The sequence below is a fragment of the Crinia signifera genome, chromosome 5, assembly GCF_055691185.1.
Source record: "Crinia signifera chromosome 5, ASM5569118v1, whole genome shotgun sequence".
Classification (NCBI taxonomy): domain Eukaryota; kingdom Metazoa; phylum Chordata; class Amphibia; order Anura; family Myobatrachidae; genus Crinia; species Crinia signifera.
Window position 1 is genome coordinate 162039252 of NC_139221.1, and position 23610 is coordinate 162062861.

General features: G+C 42.4%; 1 protein-coding gene across 2 annotated transcripts in view; it reads right to left on the minus strand.

The window, feature by feature from the left end:
* DDC (dopa decarboxylase) overlaps positions 1-23610 on the minus strand; it is a 120592-nt gene that overhangs the window by 33676 nt on the left and 63306 nt on the right. For both annotated transcript variants that reach the window (XM_083188202.1, XM_083188203.1), the window contains 3 exons: positions 14455-14549; positions 5735-5802; positions 2833-2909 (listed from right to left, as the gene is read on the minus strand). In XM_083188202.1, coding sequence (XP_083044328.1) covers positions 2833-2909; positions 5735-5802; positions 14455-14549 — 240 coding nt within the window. The remainder of the gene's footprint in view (positions 1-2832; positions 2910-5734; positions 5803-14454; positions 14550-23610) is intronic.

The window sequence follows — 23610 nt, forward strand, 5'->3', positions numbered from 1 at the left end:
GCAGTGTAAATGATTGCGGCTTTAAAAAAACTGGAGATTTCTTACCAAATCTCTCACTTTCTGAATCTCTCATCCTATTAAATTTCCCCCCAGGTGTTTCAAATTTCTCTGGGGCCAAATGTAATAATGTGAGAATCAGAAAGTAAGAGATTTTGAGAGAGTTTTCCAATTGTTTTAAAGAATCAATTACATGGCAAAATCATCCTGGATTTTCAGTGCAAATTTTTGGGGAAAACTCTCCCAAAAGCTCTCACTTTCTGATTCTCACATATTATTACATTTGGCCCCAGATATCTATTTCTTATTTTGTTTCTGTTTAGTACCTAATGGTATCCCATGGCGCTATAAATTATCTTTAAGAATAAAAATAATATGACTGACTGACTTACTGATCAATTGGAAATTGTCCCCTGCTCTGTTGATAAAATACTGTTGAGATGTGTCTGAGATGTGACTTATTTTGTATTACTCCAGCAAACATTAAAATATTCACATTTTATATTGAGCGCAACAGCTGAAATAAGACGTTATCTGTGCATTTGTATTTTGGTGTTTGTGCATGACAAATAAGCTAACATTAATTACAAGGAACATTAATTTTGCCCCAGTGGCCTATAATCATTTTAATTACATATTAAATCCAGGTTAGTACAGCTTTTTAGTAGAGGGTGGGGGATGGGGGGGAGTGATGAGCTTTAATTGAATGCTGCAGTAAATGGACAGCCGCTAATGACCCTTTTGTTCCTAAAACTCCTTTTTCTGACAGAGAGATGTAATGAAGCCTTGGTGTGTATTTATGTAGCAGTGATTACAACCTTTGGGTCTGCAGCTGTGCTTGGTCAATGGAAACTTTTCATCTTTTCCTATCTTGCAAACAAGAGTCTACGTTTGATGTTATAAAATCAAATCTTTTTCCTGATCATGATGTTAATATTTATGCCGGGCAGGTTTAACAATGGGAATAAAGGTGATACATTGCCAAACGTCTGTCAAAATATCAATTCATTATAAACTGACATCTAAATCAACAAAATAATAGCAAACAAAACATGTTTTATTTATGGATTTTATGCACTCAAGTATATCTTCTTATTGTTAACATTTATGCAATGGCCCTTATCTAGGGATAAGGTTCAAGACTGTGCACTTGAATTATATTTATATATTTCACGGTTGCCTACCTGGCCCTCTCCTTCATGGAGAAAATGCTCTGCTCCTGGGCTTCCCTGGTAATGTATGATTGTCATCACCTGTGGGGAGTTAGGTAATGGATAAGAAAGGCGTTTCACTACAGGTGATGCCAATCATACATTACCAGGGAAGTCCAGGAACAGAGCATTTTCTCCCTGAAGGAGAGGGTCAAATAGGCAACCCTGATGTATATATACTGTGTATATATATATCAGTGGTGTATCTGTAATGGCTGCAGTGTAGTCTGAGTGCTCTATTGCCCTCAGACCCTACCCCATACCGGCGCCACTCTCAGCACAGAGGAAAGGGAACAGCCAAGGAGGCTGCACACGGGTTTCCTCCTCTCTTAAGATGCCCCTGAGAAAGAAATTATACTGCTTTCTTTCTCACCTGTGGTGTCTAGCAGCAGCAGCAGCAGCAGATAAACCTCTAAACTAGTGGCCCTATTTGACTTATCTTTGACCGTGACTTTGATGTAAATCTCCTTGAAAAAGATCCTCTGAGTAGGATCAAAACGTTGGAGGAGGTACTCTTTTGGTCTTTTTTTGAAAGCATCACTTGGTATGTTTTTTTCCCTTTTTTTGAATAAATACAAATCTTCTTTACTAATTGGCGAGTGCTCCTTGTTTCCCCCCATCCGGGGAATTTGGCTTGTATATATATATATCCCCCATAGAGGGAGAAAAGAACCTGTGACAATCACAGCGATCACGCAAGGGGTTTCGTAGCACTTGCCCCCCTGTCAGAGTTCCTGCAGTCAGGATTCCGATTGAGGTCTCATGAGCCTCGGAATCCCGCATGTCGGCAGCTCATTCAACACCCCTGCAAACATTGCACTTAAGCTAATGAGATTTAATCAACTTTTTAGGCAGTTTGAAACTTTCAAAAAGTGTTTAGACTTCGAATATCTAAGGTTCACAACACAAATAAAATAAAGACAGCAAGTAGAGGGGGGGGGGGGGTCAAAAAATTTACCCACAGGGAAAAATAAAACTGTTCCAGTGTCTGTTTTCATCTTAAACAACGGAGGTAAAAAGCATCTTTTCATCCTATGCCCTATGAAGCAAATAATTCAATATTTCTTTCCTCAAGCATTTTTGATAGACTAGTATCATAACTTCATTCTATTGGTCTATTTATTATATACCATGCTGTAGTTCCTTTTCTTCTTTGCCTTGCAGTGGAACAATGAGCATGTATGATTGTAATGATGATAGGCAGATGCTGGACACAATGCTGAATTTAAATCCAACTGACATACTTACTCATCAGTAGAATACACAGGTCAGCGGCCTCCTATTTATTGTTCTACTAAAAAATGTAGTGTCATTATAAATGGCTACTGTTCCATAGTAGCATTGGTTATTACAGTATAATTGCTGCACTTAATCTATATAATTATAATTATGTAGAATAAGTGCCATATTTATTAATGTATATTATGTGCAATATGCATTATACTCCTACTAGCTAGTTATATATCCTACAAGCATACGGAGAAATGTATGGAGAAGAACATGGTACATCTTCAGATTTGATGAAACTGTTTGGCTACTGTATGTAGTTAACTCATAAGCAAGATTTGAGAATGGTAGATGAGACATATACAGCAGGTGTACATATATTCCTAGAAGTACTCACCCGATTCCTGTTGATCATATTGAAGGTACACAGGGTCAATTTTGAAGGCACCAATTAAGTCTGATCGCTTTTTTACCCTTTGTTAAAACAGAAAACAAGCGAGTTAGCAAGAGACAATTTCATAATAATTAAAACATTTAAATAAATAAAAAGTAACCTTTGTAACCTGGAGATGGGCAGCATAGTTCCTGGATAGCAGACTTGGCATACTTAACCCCTGAGCACCTTTTAATCTGGCACTGGTTTTATCCTCCATACCCAACCCTGTTATTTTTGGTATGCGCTGCGGCCCTGCTGAGCAACTGAGTATACTAAGTATAATTTGTAATGTTCGTGCAACTATCTGCACAAATTACCCATTAAACTGCTCATTAGTTCCTAAAAAGATTTATATGTTGGCATTAAATTCACAAATATCACAAAAATGTTTTCTCTATTATAATAACAAATTCCTCAACTAATAAACATTAAATTTTAACTATATTCAATATCGCAAAACAGAGTAGAAATGCTCATTTGTCAGAATGAATCTGGTATAATTCTTATAACTGAAATGGTTTTTACAAGATTTTAAAAAAATCGTATTAAAAATGTCAATGAATTTGCGCTAATTGTCTTATGCTTGCAGTACTAGTTAGTTCTGCCTGATTGTTTTTTGTATTTTCATGTATGTTTTTTATGTATGTAAGCATATTTTTACGTATATTTTCCTGTTTTTTATGCCTGTTTAAAATGTAATGGCGTGTGTATGCATTTAATGTATAAGTGAACCATGTAGCACATGTGTTTTAATTATGGCTCGTGCACCGTCCTGAATTAAGTATTCTATGATTGGCCGGCCTGTTTGTTAAATATCGGATGAGCGTCCACAGAAGCCACACCCTTTGACGAAGTCCCAGTGATGAAACGCGTCAGGGCGTGGCCTGTGATGCTCCATCCAACCTCTGTCAGTTACCTGAGACACCTGCCGATACCTCCTGCCATGCCATCCTGCATCTTGCGGCGCACGCCAGTGTCTGTTACCTGCCGGACTCGTGGACGGGACATACGGCTGCTTGGACTCGGAAGCTGTTCTTGCCGTGGTATTTATTACTGTTGAGCCGTGTGGTAACCAGCCCACAGAGTATATATTTTCAGTACGAGCAATTGTCTTATTGTATCGTGGATTCTTGCTGTGTGTGATCCAAATAAAGTTGTCTTTTAATGCACCATAAAGCGCCCTCTTACTTCCACTTTCTCTTAAAAATGTCAATGTTTAATTATTTTAGCCATATAAAAGAAAAAGTGACAGAACAGACTTTAAGGTTCATTTTCAAAAATTTTTTTTTTTTTTAATAACCTTATCTTTTCTAAACAATACTTTTGTGAATTCAATTGTATTAAGAATATTTAAAATGTTATTAATATAAACAATGCTATCTTGGTCACACAGTGTGTTTGCAGAAGAATATTGTTCTAACGAGTCAATATAGAGACACACCAGTTTCTTTCAGTGTTCAGATGACACATGTATCTTGTTTGTTCAGAGAATACAGATAACAGGTGAAACTCTCCCAGCTCACTGTTATTGTATCAGTGTAAACATGGTTACTCCTGGCTGCTCTGTACATTGAATAAAGTTGAATGACATGGAAAATCATGAATAATGTATATAAAGGATAAGGATCATTTACAAACCTCAAAATATGTATACATGTAGAAAGGTGTGCCTAATAACATGTCATGTGGTACGCCCACTACACTGGCTTAGCAAACACTCAGTTTGTAAAATCATTGCCTAATTTCATGGTTGCCTACGTGACCCTCTCCATGAGGGAGAAAATGCTCTGTTTATGGACTTCCCTGGTAATGTATGATTGCCAGCACCTATAGGGAGCTATGTCATTGATAAGAAAGGTGTTTCACCACAGGTGCTGGCAATCATACATTACCAGGGAAGGCCAGGAACAGAGCATTTTCTCCCTCATGGAGAGGGTCAGGTAGGCAACCGTGCCTAATTTTTCAGGTTTTGCCTGGATAAAAATGGTTAAATGGTTTGGGGAGAAAATGGTCAAAATATTGCATCAAATTTCAATTTGGAAAATTCCCTTTATTCGTTACAGCCTTTACATTTTTTCTCATAAGAAGGAGGTCAGGGGATTAACTGGTGGTGTGGAAGGTGTATGAGATTGTATGCGTGTAATGGAGCCATGTTCTCCAACTGGCCAGAACAGAGTATTGCAGGATGCAGATTTAGGCTCACATATCCCTGTGCTTCACATGTACAGGTGTATTTTGGCCTATATGCAGCATGAGAAAAAATTATAATGTCACTAATATTGATTTCAGACTCCATATCAGAGGCAGTCATCATGATCAATTGATTGTAGCACTGGCAAGTGACATCATGTACCAGAAACATATGACATCATGTACCAGTGACATCATGTACCAGTACCAGGTACCAGCGGAGGTGATGCGTTAAATCATTGGAACAGAAGGAGAGATTGAGGAGGAGCTCACAGCGGCTGCAAGCAGGCATGGCTATCCCACTGCTACACAAGTTGCCATGTGAACATCAGCTTGTGAAGGCTTTTAAGTAGATGTTCGCCATCTCAGGATGGATAACATTTCACAGTCAACTTCCGAAAAAAAAAACAGTTTTCGACCACAATATATCACATAATTGAAAACGTTTGTGGCAGGATTGTTATCAGGAAATATCAGTGATATATATTTCCTGTGTCACTGGTTTAATGAATGGAACTGGAACTTTAAATCTACAAATTTATTTTAAAACATTGAAATAAACCTTATGGTAGGATGAATAGGCCCCATTGCCACTAAGCTATATTTACTTTGCAGCTTTGACCGTCAATAACCTTTTTATAGAAAATTTGCATAATGTGTTATTTTAACTTACCAAAATGCAGAACAGTCAAAGTTCACCAGAAGCCATTTATGTGGGTTAAAATTAAATGAGTCTGCAAACTAAATGGAGAAAAAAAAGAAATAAATAAATTGAAAGACAGAAGGATCGGCAATGTGTAAACTGCAATTTTACAAAATGACAAAATGACTGAGCAACATAACAGTAATGTCAGTTCCAGCAGCTGTGCACACCCAATCAAAGCAGCACTTGAGATGCACCGTCGGGCACTATCTAGTGGGCGTTGGCATGCAAAACACTTCAAATCCCACCACAGAGGCAAGGAGTAGCCATAGGCAAATGCTTTGGTTGCCCAGAAACCCCCATCCTCTTGGCGAGCGGTTCAAATTATGATAATAGCAATGGAATATAGGAGGGTATTCTGATTCAATCAGTCCCCCAGGTGTTCACACGGGGGAACGATTGTTTGCAACTGCGCATGTGCATAGGTATTTATGCGCATGTGCAGCCACTGTGTGATCGTGTGTGAAGCCTGGACGGGGGCCAAGAAGGGGCATGGGGCGGCAGACTGGGCAATTTGCATATGAGAACGCCCAGCGTTTTATGGGCATTACCATGAGAACGCAGGGCGTTCCCATGCAAATTGCCCGTGACGCAGGTGCGGGGGGCGGGCAGCTAACATCAGCAGATGTCAGCTGCCCGCCTTGTTCCCATACAGGGCGCCTGCAGATTTAAGACACCATAGAGGTTTCTTAGATCTGCGAGTGCTGTAGAAATAATTTGATGGTCGCCGACCATCGAATGATTTTTCCCCCGCACCCAAGGCTGTGAATAGATGATTATGCAATCATCGATTTGCATGCCTACGGGGGGTAGGGGGGGTGGCCGTGCGGGTGGAGGGTGACCCTTGATGGACTCGCAAGGCTGCCAATTTCACAGCCTTGCGAGTCCATCAAGGGTCACCCGCCACCCCCCTAACCCCCCCCCCCCCCCCCCCGAACCCCTGCAGGCATGCAAATGGATGATTGTAGCCTTGATGGACTCGCAAGGCTGCGAAATTGGCAACCTTGCGAGTCAACCAGAATAAGGGCCATAATACGATTACTAGAGTTGCAGCCACATCATACTGTGTAAAGGACAGAGCAGAGCTGCTGCACATGCCCAGCGGTAGCAGCTTCATCTAGCAAGTTTGCTGTGTGTGAGGATCTGAGTCAACAATCAGTGCTCTGAGCCTCACCATGAGGTGGGAGAATGTGTGCTTTTGAGTGCAGTACTGGTTTTATTATGTTTGCGTATTTATTCAACATGATATGCATAACCTTTTCCTGAAAACTTATTTATTTATATTATTTAACAGTTTGATACAGCCTATAGTATAGTATAGACACATATAGTGTTAAATACTAATACTGTATTCAATACAGTATCTAGTCTATCTAAAGACCAGTGTGTACATTAATGTCCAGGGTCTTTACTAGGTTTTATTAGCGCTCCCCCAGACTCCCGCTCTTGCTCCAATGTTCCACAGAGTGATCATTTGTGTACTGCATTTCGAAATCCCCCTCTAGAAATTCTGCGTTTGCCACTGCCAGCGTTAGCATTTCATTATATAGGATTCTCCTGATTAACAATGTGAATGCCTAATATACAGTAACCATAATACCTTTGTAGTACAAGTTATATATCTATCTATCTAGAAAACAGTAGGCAGGAACAGAGCATATTCATAATACAAAGCTAGATGACTGGAAAGCTATGGTTCTCCTGCTGACAGATGCTCTGCATCCAGCGTCAACCATCCTTCATTTCCTTCAGTAACCAATACACATAAATAAAAGAAGAATTAACAGGAAATTGCAACTAGCTGAAGCCTATATTTCTTCTTCTTTATTAGATTATCTGGACTTTTTGTACATTTTCAGCCACCAGGTTATCAGCAACTGACTATGTCTATCGTCATTGGATTATTTAGTGACATGAGCCATCCAGACTTATCTGGAAGACTCAGGAAATTAAAGTACCAGGCTCCCAAACACACACACACAGTTCTTATCTGACAGTATTTCATAGGTGGCTGATAAAATAAGCCATTGCAGACAGTAAAGGGATATAACACACACAGTACAGAGTGAGTATCCCTTATCCAAAATGCTCAGGACCAGAAAAATTTTTGATAACGGATTATTCCATATGTCAGAATATTTTTATATTTCAATGATGTTTCTTGAGGTATCTTGCATTTCTGTTGTACATATACATCAAACACATGAAATATACACAAATATATTTTATTTGTGCATGCAACAAGGTTTGAAAACATGAACCAAAGTTTGTCTACAATCTCAGACACTGAATTATCAAGCAATCATTGTCTTATTTAGTGGCAGTTACATATCATGTACTCAGTAGTGATGGTGCAGATGTTCCCAGCAGTGTTTTTAGCGGAATAATTTGGATAACATATATTTGGATAAGGGATACTCAACCTGTATAGGATATTCATCACTAACATTGAAGCAACAAAAAAAATAGCTGTAATAGCTTCCTAGCACAGTGATGGCTAACCTTGACACTCCAGTTGTTGTTAGACTACACACCCCATCATGCCCTGCATCAGTTTTAGCATGGTCAAATAGTAAAACTGATGCAGGGCATGCTGGGATGTGTAGTTCAACAACAGCTGGAGTGTCAAGTTTAGCCATCACTGTCCTAGCTGAACATGGCATCCCATGCTTGTAAAAGAAAGCTGTTCTCAGGCACCATAAAATATAAATGCCCTTGCTTCCAGCATTGAAACAGTGGATTGAGATTATACAGTAATTGTGTTTTTAATTTTGTGGCATCGTCTGAATGATGTACAGTATTCTGCAAAAGTTGCTCGGAATTGTCAGGATAGACCTGGGGCAAAATAGCTCATTGTCAAAGTTCAAGGAAAAACTCATACTACTAACATGAATGGCATTTGAAGAAGTTCACACTCTGACATAAAACCCATATAAAACCCATATAAAAGCGCAGGCACCTATGACAAGTATATAAAGCTGGATTATTTACTGGAATAGTCCAGCTTTATATACTACCTGAAGTCATTGGTGCTTGTGCTTTTATATGTGTTTTATATTTTTTGTTTAATGCGTATTATTAAGCATTTAATTTCATTCCTCATTGTTATTATAGCGCTACTTCTATAGTTTGCTTTCTCTTATATATAGGAATTTACTCCCTCCCTCTAAGTAGCTGCTTGGCGAACCACCACTTGCCAGCGCCCAATCCAGTACCTAGTCTGATTAATATATATATATATTTATTTATCTACTGTATTAATTACACATTCTTGAACCATATATATTTAAGCCCACGTTACATAAGCCCCTCCTGCAGTGCACATGGTTTTGTCCATTTTAAAGAGAATTGCTTTTGCAAGTTAACCAGAATCAGGCCCACCATCTCTTGCGGATATCACAATTTTTTTAAGCTGCAGCGATAATGTCTTCCCAAACTAACACAGCCATAGGAACCAGAGACATTTCTAATCCAACCTAGATTTTTTTAATTCAAAAGTGACAGAATGATATCCATTCTGCAAGTGCAAATAATGTACAGTATTATGTAATGTCATTTCCTATTGTGTAACCAACCATCATTCTAGTAAAACATATACTCCAAAGCATACTTTACCAAAAGCGAGAATAAATTATTTATAATGTTTTCATTAATATTTCACACTTTTGTATTAGGCTATGCCATGCATTTGACTTCAATTCTCTATTGCCTTAGTGCACAGGTTCTCAAACTCGGTCCTCGGGACCCCACACAGTGCATGTTTTGCAGGTCTCCTCACAGAATCACAAGTGAAATATTTAGCTCCACCTGTGGATATTTTTAAATGTGTCAATGAGTAATGAATGCACCTGTGCACCTGCTGGGTGACCTGGAAAACATGAACTGTGTGGGGTCCTGAGGACCGAGTTTGAGAACCCCTGCCTTAGTGTATATAATAATGCGTTAACACAAGACCATACAATTTGCACTAAAATAAGTGAATACTCTACTGCTACCTCATGCTGTGGCACAGATCACTTGAAATAAAAAAATGTTTTTATGCCTATGGGTAAAAGCATCTGTAGCCCAAATAGTTCTGATTTCTATTTGTGGATGAGAACATTGTCTGCAAAGTGTATTTATCATCATTCCTGACACAGAAGGTTACATTTGTTACTCCGATGCAAAAAGCCATCTTGTAACATTCAGAGTACATTGATGTCAATATTTGAGTATAATTTCAAGAGACATGTATCTGCTGGGCAGGGAAATGTATGCAGACAAAGGGCAAAACTCTTACCCAAGTAGCTTCGCCAGGCTACATAATGTGTTCAGCAAGTTAAGAAAATGTAGGGTACTTGTTTCCTAGCACGGCGCCCATCGTGGTACATCGCATGCCTTAAGTTAAGGTACTTAAGGCATGCGATGGACGCGATGGACCCGATTTTCTGTCTTTATCTAGCTCAATTGCCGGTAAAAGTGAAAATCGCGTTGATCATAGAAACATAGAAACATAGAATTTGACGGCAGATAAGAACCACTTGGCCCATCTAGTCTGCCCCTTTTTTAAACATGTTACCTCAAACCATATTTGATCCTTATTTTTTTGTAGGGATATCAATATGCTTATCCCAAGCAGGTTTAAATTGTACTACTGTATTTGCGTCTACCACCTCTAATGGTAGGCTATTCCACTTATCTACTACTCTTTCTGTGAAGTAATTCTTCCTCACATTTCCCCTGAATCTTCCTCCCTCTAGTTTCAGTGCATGTCCTCGTGTTCTGTTGCTCCTCTTCCTGTGAAGAATGTCTTCCACCTGTACCTTGTTAAAACCCTTGATATATTTGAAAGTTTCTATCATGTCCCCCCTTTCCCTTCTCTGCTCTAAAGTATACACATTAAGATATTTTATTCTTTCCTGGTACGTTTTGTAGGCCATGCACCATTTTAGTTGCCCTTCTTTGTACAGTCTCTAATGTATTTATATCCTTCTGGAGATATGGCCTCCAGAGCTGAACACAATACTCTAGGTGAGGTCGTACCAATGACCTATACAGTGGCATTATTACTTCTTTCTTTCTACTGCTGATACCTCTCCCTATGCAACCAAGCATCTGACTTGCCTTCTTCATTGCTTTTTTACATTGCCTACCTGCTTTTAAGTCCCCTGAAATAGTGACACCTAGATCCCTCTCTTCCTCAGTAGTTTCCATTATAGTGCCATTTATACTATATTTAGTCTTTGGATTTCTGAGACCCAAGTGCATGATTTTGCATTTTTTGGCATTAAACTGTAGTTGCCATGCTCTTGACCATTCCTCTAATCTACCTAGATCCTCAATCATTTGTTTTACCCCTCCTGGTGTGTCTACCCTGTTGCATACCTTTGTGTCATCTGCAAAAAGGCACATTTTACCCTCAATTCCATTTGCAATATCACCAATAAAGATATTAAAAAGCACCGGTCCAAGTACAGATCCCTGGGGTACTCCACTTGTAACCTTTCCCTTCTTTGACTGTACTCCGTTTACTACAACTCTCTGTTTTCTGTCCTGCAACCACGCTCTTATCCATTCAACTATCTTAGAATCCAATCCCAAACTTTCAAGTTTATTTAACAGTCTGCGATGTGGGACAGTGTCAAAAGCTTTACTAAAGTCTAGATAAGCTACATCTACAGCCCCACCTTGATCTATTACTTTAGTCACCCAGTCAAAAAAGTCAATAAGATTTGTTTGACATGATCTTCCCCCAGTAAACCCATGCTGTTTTGGATCCTGTAAATTGCTGGTTTTGAGATATTCTACAACTCTTTGTTTTAAGAGTGTTTCCATCAATTTCCCTACTACTGATGTACGGCTCACTGGTCGATAGTTGCTTACCTCTTCCTTGCTTCCACTTTTGTGCAGTGGGACTAGATTCACTGTTTTCCAGTCCTCTGGGATTACTCCAGTAGCTAGTGACTGGTTGAATAATTCTGTTATTGGTTTTACCAGCTCCCCTTTAAGCTCTTTTAGTATCCTTGGATGTATCCCATCTGGCCCCATTGATTTATCCACTTTCAGTTTTGAGAGTTCTGTGAGGACTTTCTCCTCTGTAAATGTACTTGTCTCTCCCTCAGTTTTCTGACTATACTTGCAACTTAACTGTGGCCCCTTCCCCTCTCTTTCAGCAGTGAATACTGAGCAGAAATAATTATTAATATTATCTGCTATTACATTGTCCCCCTCAAGAAAACTTCCACTCTCTGTCTTCAGTCTAATTATTCCACTTTTTGTTTTTCTCCTTTCACTTATATACTGTACCTAAAAAAAGTTTTCCCTCCTTTACCCACTGACTGGGCCATTTTCTCTTCAGCCTGTGCTTTTGCACATCTGATTACCTTCTTAGCCTCCTTCTGTCTAACAAGATATACCACTTTGTCCTCATTCTTCTGCGTCTGCTTAAATTTCTTAAAGGCCAACTTTTTTGCTTTCACAATACTTGCTACTTCTTTTGCAAACCATAATGGTTTTTTTTTTCTTGTGTTTTTCCTAACTCTTTTGACACAAAGTTCTGTTGCTTTTAGAATTGCACTTTTTAATTTTTCCCACTTATCCTGCACTCCTTCCAAGTTCCTCCACTCTGCCAAAGAATCCCTTACAGAGTTTCCCATCTCTACAAAATCAGCCTTCCTAAAATCTAACACCTTTGTTTTTGTGTGCGATGAGTCAATCTCTGTCTTTATTTTGAACCATACTGCTTGATGGTCACTGGATCCCAGATTTTCACCCATATTTATGTCAGATATTCTGTCACCATTTGTAAGTATTAAGTCTAATATTGCGTTCTTACGAGTGGGCTCCCTCACCAATTGCTGGAGGGATGCTCCTTGCAAGGAATTCAGCATGTCCCTACTTCTGGTGGAACTTGCAACAGGCACCTCCCAGTTTAGGTAGATTAAAGTCTCCCATGATTATCACCTCTCCTTTTAATGCCATTTTATTGATGTCCTGCAATAGACTCTTGTCTAGTTCCTCTTCCTGACCTGGTGGTCTGTAGATCACCCCTATACAAAGAATCGCCTTCTCCCCTGTTTCTATGGTCACCCAAAGGGCCTCAGTTTTTTCTTCAATACTTTGTATTAAAGTAGTCTTTATATTTTTTTCACATATATTGCAACCCCTCCTCCAATTTTTCCCATTCTGTCCTTCCTAAATAAAGTATATCCTGGTATAGCTATGTCCCAGTCATGGTTTTCATTGCACCATGTCTCTGTAATAGCCACAATATCCAGTTCATCCCTTGTCATTATTGCAATTAGTTCTGGGATTTTATTTCCTTAGCTCCTAGCATTTGCACACATAGCTCTTAAAGTTGTGTTTGTGCTTCTCCTGCTGCTAGCTATGTTCATCTTTCTGCCTATATCTATTTGGTTTTCATCGGCATTATCTTCTGTTGCAGTGGATAGGCTTCCTGTTCCATTTGCCTGCAGAGACAATACCTCTAGGTTGATCGCGTCCATCGCGGCCCCTAATAAGGGGCCGCGATGCGACCGACATGAGCAACGCGATTTCCCCATAGGGAACAATTTTTAAAGTGAAAATCAGGTTGATCGCGTCCATCGCGGGCCATTATAATGGCCCGCGATGCGATCAACCCGATGTCACATAGGTGACAATGTTAAATGGGCCAATATGGCCCATTTAACATTGAATATGTGTAAAAAGCATGGTTAATGCCCCCCCCCAATTTTAAATGCCACCCTGCTATTGACGCCAACCCAAAGCGTGGCGAGCGCAGCGAGCCCACGAGGGGCGGCGGTACGCGTCCTCCGACCTTTTCATACCCCTACTATCCACGTCGGCGTGGAGTTGAGAATAGAAAGTGTGGCGAGCACAGCGAGCCACCGAGCCCGAAGCGTGGCGAGCGCAGTGAGCCCCGCGATGGGACGCGGATACCTGTGAAGCCCGCGATACCTGTGAAGGTATCCGCGTCCACTCGCCACTCTTCGGGCTCGGTGGCTCACTGCGCTCGCCACACTTTCTATTCTCAACTCCACGCCGACGTGGATAGTACAGGTATGAAAAGGTCGGAGGACGCGTACCGCCGCCCCTCGCGGGCCCGATGTGCTCGCCACGCTTCGGGTTGGCGTCTATAGCGGGGTGGAGTTAAAATTGGGGGCCATTTCAAACATCAGGGGGGGTTTCTATTACAATGCAAAATCGCGTCGATCACATCGCATGCGATTTGGTTGCCATGCGATGCGATTGACGCAATTTTTTCCGACGCGATGCTCACAATCAAAATCGGTGGCGCTGTGCTAGGAAACAAGTACCAATTGTAGAGAATCCATTGTTCAGAGTCCGATCTATCTGCTGATATATACTGTCAAAGTGTCCCTTATGTGTAGTAATTATACGTTGGTGACTCCTTAATTTACACAGGTATCAATTCATATCCATATAATGCCCTACATAAACTGTCCTTATAAAGGAGTCTGCATAAGGTATTCCTAGACGCGTTCTTGCAGAATCCACCAAGTAGTGACGGGCATTTGAAGTCCACCATCAAATGATGGCAGGGCTTCCACCGACCGTGGTCGAGTCACCCGTTTTGCTCAGGTGAGCTACCGGTAGCTCTCGAGTGACGGGTTGGCGACCACTGCTTTATGACCTCAATATTTTATTGCACAAAATAAACTGTTCTTTTGTTCTTTATTTGCACTTACCTCCACGCCTTTCATAAGGTATCTGAATTCTGAACAAATAAAGGCACTTCCTGCATAAGCTGCATCAACATGTAGCCATATGTTTTCTTCATTACCTATAAAATATATAGTGTCAATAAATACATTATCACTTTTTTCCTTATTTCCTCTGTGTGTGTATCTAAATCAGATTATGAGAACATCATTGTGAGAGTGGTACCTAGAAGTGTGGCTGTGTACTGCTACATCTGAGGGAAGTCTTTTAAAATGTAGATGAGCCCCAAAGCAGTTAGTAAGAAAGACTATACTTAGTAAAGTGCTGGGAAATGGTGATGATGATTTAATGTAAATGTATCTATCAAAAAATGTAACAGTGTAATGTGGGCTAGGTGACATGAGGGATATTGCTAGACTAATGAGGGAGAGAGGGAGATTGCTGTTATTTTAGGGAGTTTCCTGTATAATGCAGGAGGGGAGGTAACTATGCATTACATTAAAACATTTTTTTTAAATGAGTACAGTACATGTTACGGCAGGGCTGGGCAATTGCGGCCCTCCAGATGTTGATGAACTACACATCCCAGGATGCTTTGCATTAGTTTTGCTATGCAGCCATGCTTAAAACTGATGCAAGGCATGCTGGGATGTTTAGTTCATCAACAGCTCGAGGGCCGCAATTGCCTAGCCCTGTGTTACGGGGGACAGGCAAGACGACTAAAAGAAAATAACTGCAACTGGGTGGTAAGATGCATTGTGAGTCAAACAATTTAAGTAATGAAGCAGTTTAGCATTACATGTAACATCTAGCTTTGGTGTATTATAAGGTAGATTAACCCGTTGAGTGACAATGTTGCTGTGAAAGATCATAAAAATATCCACTAAAAATGGCAGAGCAGCTCACAGTGACTGTTCTTTTTTTGCTTCAATCTATCTTCTATATAATAAGTTGAAGAGTCTGTGTGCGTGTGTGTGTGTGTGTGTGTGTGCGTGCCGTGTGCGTGCCGTGTCCGTCGCATTGCGGACACACCGTGGCACTCAGAGACAGCAAATTCAGCAACAAGATACCTCTGGACCCGGTGGTGTGCACCTCGAAGCCGTTTTTGGGAAATTTCACTTAGAAATTTAAAAAATACCAAATTGTAATTTTCCTTCATTGATGTTCTGGGGAAAAAGATCGATGATCTGGGAAACCGTTTGCGAAGGAACAACTCCACACCTGATTTCATTGCTGTCATTGAGTATGAATGACACATTCTAACATTATGGTGAAGGCTTTAAACAATTAGGAAATAATTGAGGATATACATAGACCACACAACACACACACATACACATTGTACACTCACACACACACACACACACAGTACACCACATACGCACACATAGCACACATTTATACGTAGAGCACCTCACACACTTACACATTGGACAGATACACACAACACACCACATGCAGTACAATACAAATCCATACACACTACAACACACCCCCAAAAACAGTACAACAAACACACAGAACACACACACTTAAACATTGCCAGGATACGCAAAGCACACTACACACACATATATACGTAGCACACATCACAAACTTACACATTTGGCAACTACACACAACACAACACTCACAGTACAACACACACCCACATTCACTACAACACACAACCAAAAACAGTACAATACACAAAACACACACTTAAACATTGCACAGATACACACAGCACACTACACACACACACAGATTTATACATAGCACACCTTACGCACTTACACATAGGGCAGATACACACAACACACACACATAACATACCTCTAACAGCACAACACACATCCACCTTCACCACACACACCAAAAAAACAGTACGACACACACAAAACACACACTTAAACATTGCACAGATACACAAAGACACAACACACACATACTGTATATACGTAGCACACCTCACACACTTACGCATTGGACAGATACATACAATACAACACACACAACCACATACACTACAACACACACACAAAAACAGTACAACACACACAAACACGCAGAACACATAAAAAATAATTTGCAGTTTATTTAACCGTCTGTACCGGCAAATAAAAACTGTACCTAATGTACCGTTTCTACTTTGTTCCCCATATCCGTCTCTCCAGTCCTCCAGCCTGTCACTGCGCTCCCCGGCCAGTTGCACTGAGAAATCTTTGTCCTGGCCAATGCACCCATTGATCAATACAAAGTGGGTACACTGCACTCACCCTGTTAGTCAGTTAGATATCAGGCACTGCTCTACCTTAAGGGTTTCCCAGACTCTTTGGGTGACATTCTATGGTTTGACTTAAATGCGCATGTTTTTTTTGCGCACCACATCGCCGCAAATCGCACTTTTAGAAATCGCACTTTTCTGTCAAAATTCGCATATTTAATGTGATGTGTTTTTGAGGCTGAAAAGTGCGAAGTGGTGCGATTTGCGGCGAATTGGTGCGCTGTCTTTAGTCCTGAAAATGTGCAATTTTCATGTCTGAAAATCGCACGTTTTCAGGAAAGCGCAAATAAAAAAATAAAAAAACGAGCGCGGGGTCCCTCGCCCGAGCATAACCAGCCCCGGGCTCACTGAGCCGGTGCTGGTGACATAAAATCAGGGTCCCCGACAAATAGGGGTCCCCTTGATTTCATGAAACCAGCACCAGGCTCAAGGTCCGGCGCTGGTTCCCAAAATACAGGGGACAAAATGACTAGGGGTCCCCCATATTTTAAGAACCAGCACCGGACACAACCAGCCAGCAGGGTAATGCCACAGCTGGGGGAAACTTATTATATAAGCTCCCGCGGCCAAAGCATTAACCCCCTGGCTGGTCAGCATGGGCAGGGGTCCTGGGGAAGTGGGGACCCCCCCAAATGAAGGGGTCCCCCCCTCCAGGACTTACCAGCCCATGCTGATAGTCCGGGGCTGTCCCCGATGCCCCTGGGCGGTGGGCATCGGGCTGATGGCTTGTGTAAAAAAAAAGAATAAAAACTATTGTTTTCTACTGGCGAACTATGAGTCCCAGCAAGCCTACCCCGCATGCTGGGACTTGGAGAACCACAAGTCCCAGCATGCGGGGCATTAAAGGGCCCGCTGGCACTTGTAGTTCTGCAGTACAAAAAATAGTTAACAAAAACACACTGACACACTGTAAAATAAAAGTTTAATACACACAAAACACACACACACACTGATACTTACCTACCTTGAGCCCGTAGGTCGGTCCCTGGATCCTGGGTCTGGCCTCCAGGGCTCCAGGGCAGAAGAGTCCGGTTCCGGGGCCTTGGTCCTGGTTCCGGGGCTGGTCCTGGGGTTCCGGGGCTCCTGGGCTGCAGAATCCGGGGTCCGGGATCCGAGGTAGTCCCCAGGGGTACCTAAGGAAGGAAATCCTACTCACCTGGTCCCCGGCGACGACCTCGGCATCCTCTCCGGTGACAGCGCTGCTCCCATCTGGTACCCGGCTCGCAGGACTTTGACAGGCGCAGAGATGTTTCCTCCTGATTGGCCAGAAATCATTCTGAATACAGACGCCGAGGAAGAAACATCTCTGCGCATCTAGAGCAGAGATGTTACTTCCTCGGCATCTCTAGTTAGAATGATTTCTGGCCAATCAGGAGCCGACTTTCTCGGCTCCTGATTGGCCAGAAATCATTCTGACTAGAGACGCCGAGGAGGAAACATCTCTGCGCCTGTCAAAGTCCTGCGAGCCGGGTACCAGATGGGAGCAGCGCTGTCACCGGAGAGGATGCCGAGGTCGTCGCCTGGGACCAGGTGAGTAGGATTTCCTTCCTTAGGTACCCCTGGGGACTACCTCGGATCCCGGACCCCGGATTCTGCAGCCCAGGAGCCCCGGAACCCCAGGACCAGCCCCGGAACCAGGACCAAGGCCCCGAAACCGGACTCTTCTGCCCTGGAGCCCCGGAGCCTGGACCCAGGATCCAGGGACCGACCTACGGGCTCAAGGTAGGTAAGTATCAGTGTGTGTGTGTTTTGTGTGTATTAAACTTTTATTTGACAGTGTGTCAGTGTGTTTTTGTTAACTATTTTTTGTACTGCAGAACTACAAGTGCCAGCGGGCCCTTTAATGCCCCGCATGCTGGGACTTGTGGTTCTCCAAGTCCCAGCATGCGGGGTAGGCTTGCTGGGACTCATAGTTCGCCAGTAGAAAACAATAGTTTTTATTCTTTTTTTTACACAAGACATCAGCCCGATGCCCACCGCCCAGGGGCATCGGGGACAGCCCCGGACTATCAGCATGGGCTGGTAAGTCCTGGAGGGGGGGGACCCCTTCATTTGGGGGGGTCCCCACTTCCCCAGGACCCCTGCCCATGCTGACCAGCCAGGGGGTTAATGCTTTGGCCGCGGGAGCTTATATAATAAGTTTCCCCCGGCTGTGGCATTACCCTGCTGGCTGGTTGTGTCCGGTGCTGGTTCTTAAAATACGGGGGACCCCTAGTCATTTTGTCCCCCGTATTTTGGGAACCAGCGCCGGACCTTGAGCCTGGTGCTGGTTTCATGAAATCAAGGGGACCCCTATTTGTCGGGGACCCTGATTTTATGTCACCAGCACCTGCTCAGTGAGCCCGGGGCTGGTTATACTCTGGCGGGGGACCCCGCGCTCGTTTTTTTTTTATTTTAACCCTTTGTTTTATTTTTTACAGCAGAACCCTGCACAGAACATTGCGATCTGTGCAGGGTTCAGGCTATTTCGCCAAACAGAACCTGGTCTGAAATAGCTGCGCTAATTAGACACCTAAAAAGTGCGATGTGCAAATGCGCATTGCATTAAATCAGCGACTTGTATACTGTTCTGTACGAAAACATCTGGATGCGATAAAAATGCGAATTAATCTCGCACTTTTAGTCAGCATACCTTAACGCACATAATATGCGATTTCTGTCCCTTAGCGCATCCTATTAAATATGCGTTTTGAAGGAAAAATGCGATATCGCCATTTTGTGGTCTAATTAACGCCAAAGAACGCAGATCTCATCCCATAGAATGTCACCCTTTTGGTTCATAGATAATGTTTGGTCGATGGGCATGAGCGCTGCATGCATTTGTTTCAATGTTATGAGTGTAAGAAGTTGAAGAATAAGACTGAGATGAAGATTTGTCACGTTATAGTGTACAATTTACTCAATAAATCGTGAAAAAAATATGTGTACATTGAAGTACAGTACAATCAAGAAATGAAAGTAGGATTAAAAAATAAATTCTGATTCAAACTGATAATTGTTTGGATGGCGGTGGGTTGCGAAACAAATCTATAGGTGGAGGGGGTATGGATATTGTGGGCATAATTGGTGTTTGGTACACCTATAGGGGGTCCCCAGTTGATGAGAAATTCTCACTACAGTGTCACCGTAGGGGGATTTCCAATTGGGGTTCAGGTGGTCTTTTAGGGACCCCTTTACAATCCCGTTGGTCTCTTCTCCTGGAGCCTACGGTCTCCCTCAGTGATTGACTATCATTAAGGGAGACTGTAAGCTCAAGGAGAAGAGACCTACAGGATTGTAAAGGGTCCCTAAAAGACCACCTGGACCCCAATTGGGAATCCCCCTATGGTGACACTGTGACCGTGACACTGTAGTGAAAATCCCATCAATTGAGGGCCCCCTGTAGGAGTAACAAACACCAATTATGCCCACAATATCCATACCCTCACCTATAGATTTGTTTCACAACCCACCCCATCCAAACAATTATCAGTTTGAATCAGAACTTATTTTTTAATCCTACTTTCATTTCTTGATCGTACTTCTATGTACACTTACATTTTTTTCACGATTTATTGAGTAAATTGTACACTTTGTAACATGGCAATTCTTTTTCTCAGTCTTATTCTTCAACTTCTTAAACTCCAAACCTTATCAATGCATCCATTGATGATTGTGATGGCTGGATCAGTGGATTGGCCCGGCGGGTGTAGGGAAGAATTTGGCCCATTGCACCCATTCCCAGTGGTGCATTACAGGGGTGCGGATAGTGTGCGTCGCGTCATGACATCATGTGGCCAGGCCCGTGGACCTGCTCCCACACTCAGGGGCTGCCCCACTGTTTGGTAGAGATGCTCGGTGCATGTGCTTTACAGATCCCCAGACCTCAGAGACTGCTGCAGGCAGGTTCAGTGAGGGGAGTGGCAGTGGCAGGGAGCAGTGAATATTTAATTAATTTTGGCGCAGTAAGTAACGCCCACCCCGGACCCCACGCACTCAGTGCCTGTAATTACACACCCTAGAAACTGTACCATTGAAAGTATAGAAATTGAGGTGTGGCCACGTCCCTTTCTGATTTTGTACCGATTTCTGAACCTCAGATGTTGAAGGATATGTCATACAGTAGGTGCTAAATCTCAGGAGTGGATGTGGAATTCATCAACACATACAAGTTTTCAACTCAGGAGCGTTGTGTTTCAAACAACAACACCACACCTGATTTCATTGCCATCATCGAGTATCAATGCAAACACATTCTAACATTATGGTGGAATCTATAACAAATTACAATCTTAGGTCTTTGTCACAGCATACTGTAAGATGACATTTTTCAGCAATTTTGGAAATAAAGAAACCCCAAGGTTTTCCCGGGCAACGCCGGGCGGGTCAGCTAGTATGTAATAAAACTTGAATAAATTGACTTTGCTGTTTGTATTTCTTTATACTAAAAGAACAGTCGCTGTGAGCTATGCTGGCATTTTTAGTGGATATTTTGAGGATATTTCACAGCAACATTGGCACTCAAAGGGTTAATGAAATGAAATAACTTATTTGTTGCTATGGGCTTCACTAATTATATGTTAATAATACACAGTAGGCCGGATGCAATGAAGACCCAGCTTGCGGGATCTTAGCTGTTTTTTTAAAGGGGCAAACATTTACCAGGCAAAACCATACCTTGTAAATTATTCCCCATTTAAAAAGAAAATGCCAGAGTGTGGTCAGGATCCCACACAGCTTTCAAACGCAGAATTCATTACATTTGGCCTTCTGTTAATATGTAAAATATACTTCTTACTTAACGCCCTATGCCAAAGTTTCCTACCCTCCTGCATTCTGCAGGAGACTCCCTGAAATAGCAGCAATCTCCCTCTATCCCTCATTCGTCTAGCAATCTCCCTCATTTCACCTAGACCACATTACACTGTTACATTTTTGGGGAACAAAGGAATGAGAGATACTGTAGATACATTTACATTGAATCCTTAGCACCATTTCCCAGCACTTTAGCAAGTACAGTAGCTCTTTCTAACTGCTTTGGGACTCATCTACATTTGTATATAAGTCATTTTAAATTACACACCCACGCTTCTAGGTGCCACATTCACAATCTCTTTTCACAACCTCTCCATAAATCGAACTAGACACGCCCTTTGGGAGGAGCATTACACTCCCCCTCAATGAGATGCTGTGCATAATTCTACTACTAAGTATAATCTCCCTGAAACTAGTTTTCAAAAGTAGGCAAGTATGCCTATGCATGTGGTGGAAAAATGCAGTTACTTTAATGATACTTTCCATATATCTAAAATATAAGCCTGCACAGCATGTCAAGAAGGCACTGCAACTTAAAATTGGTCTGTTTATGAAGTTATGATCACTCCCAGGGACTATAGAAGTATGCCACAGCTTCCCTTCCCCATGACATCTTTGATAACATGGTATGGCTCACATTAAGTCCTTCACAGTTTTTAAATCCAGGTCCATGTTACACTTAATATGGCCCTTTGTATGCGCTAGGACACCATTCTGCCATCCAAATCTAAATCTACCTACATATTAAAAATGTTGAGCCGCCAGCAATGCAACATAGATTTACCAAGATTCATAATTATACCTTATAACTCAGGTATAATGGTCCTCAAGACACACTAACACTCTAGGTTTTCAGGAAAGCCATACTTGTGCACAGGTGACTTAGGCCGGGATGTATCAATATTCTTGGGTGTTACCTGTTTCGTGCTTGTATTGCATCCGTTTTGCGGGACTTTCCGCTTTATGTATTATTTTTTTCTGGGCTGCGTATACTGTGTGTCTGTTTGCTGACCGGCGCCGGTCCCATACTCCCTACCTCTCGCAGCATGCTGCCTCACTACCCGCTCCGGCTCCCGTCAGCAGTCCTGCACTGTCTGTCACCCAGCGCTGGTCCCACACTCCCTACCTCTCGCAGCATGCATCAGTGGTCCCACACTGCTCGCCTCACTACCCGCTCAGGCTCCCAGTAGTAGTCCTGCACTCCTCCCTCCAGCCGGCAGGAGATTGCTCCGACCCCTGTCTGCCGCCCGGCGCCGGTCCCATACTCCCTACCTCTTGCAGCATGCCGCCTCACTACCCGCTCCGGCTCCCGTCAGCAATCCTGCACTCCTCCCCCTCCAGCCAGCAGAAGATTGCTCCGACCTCTGTCTGTCACCCGACGGTCCCACACTCCCTACCTCTCGCAGCATGCCGCCTCACTACCCGCTCAGGCTCCCGGCAGCAGAGGTCTTGCATCCTGACCTCCAGTCCTGCCCCTGGTCAGACACCCACACATCAAAGTAGCTGTCCCTTGGCTCAGGCACCCGGGGGATGTGTTTCCCCCACACACACACCCAACTTACACCCAGGTCCCGCTTCCTCTGCAGACCAACACCGCAAGTCAAACTTGGCGAAACAACAAAGGGCATCACGAATTTTAATACATTTCACAGGACGTCAGCTTACATACAGACCAATGTAAGTATACCTCGCTGCGGGACCACTGCAAGACTTTAAAAATGCGGAAATTAAAAACGTAAAACATTATTGATACATCAGGAAAAGGACATATGCCTCGAAAACGGGATGTCAACGCAGCGGTAAGCGTTGATACATCCCGGCCTTAACCCTGTGAGTGCCGATGTTGCTTTGAGAGATGTGCAAAATAAAACTGCCAGGGTCAAAGTTGAGGAATATGAATTACTTCAGTTATTGCTGGCAAATGAGCTGAAGTCAATTAATTGAAGTTGTGTTAAACATTGCACCAAGAAAAGAACTGTCACTGTAAGCCACGCTGGCATTTTTAACCAATATTTTGCACACATCTCACAGCAACGTTGGCACTCAAATGGTTAATAAGTACCTCAATTAATTTGATTTAGCCATCAGGACTCAAGCATGGATATAACTAAAACCTGGATTA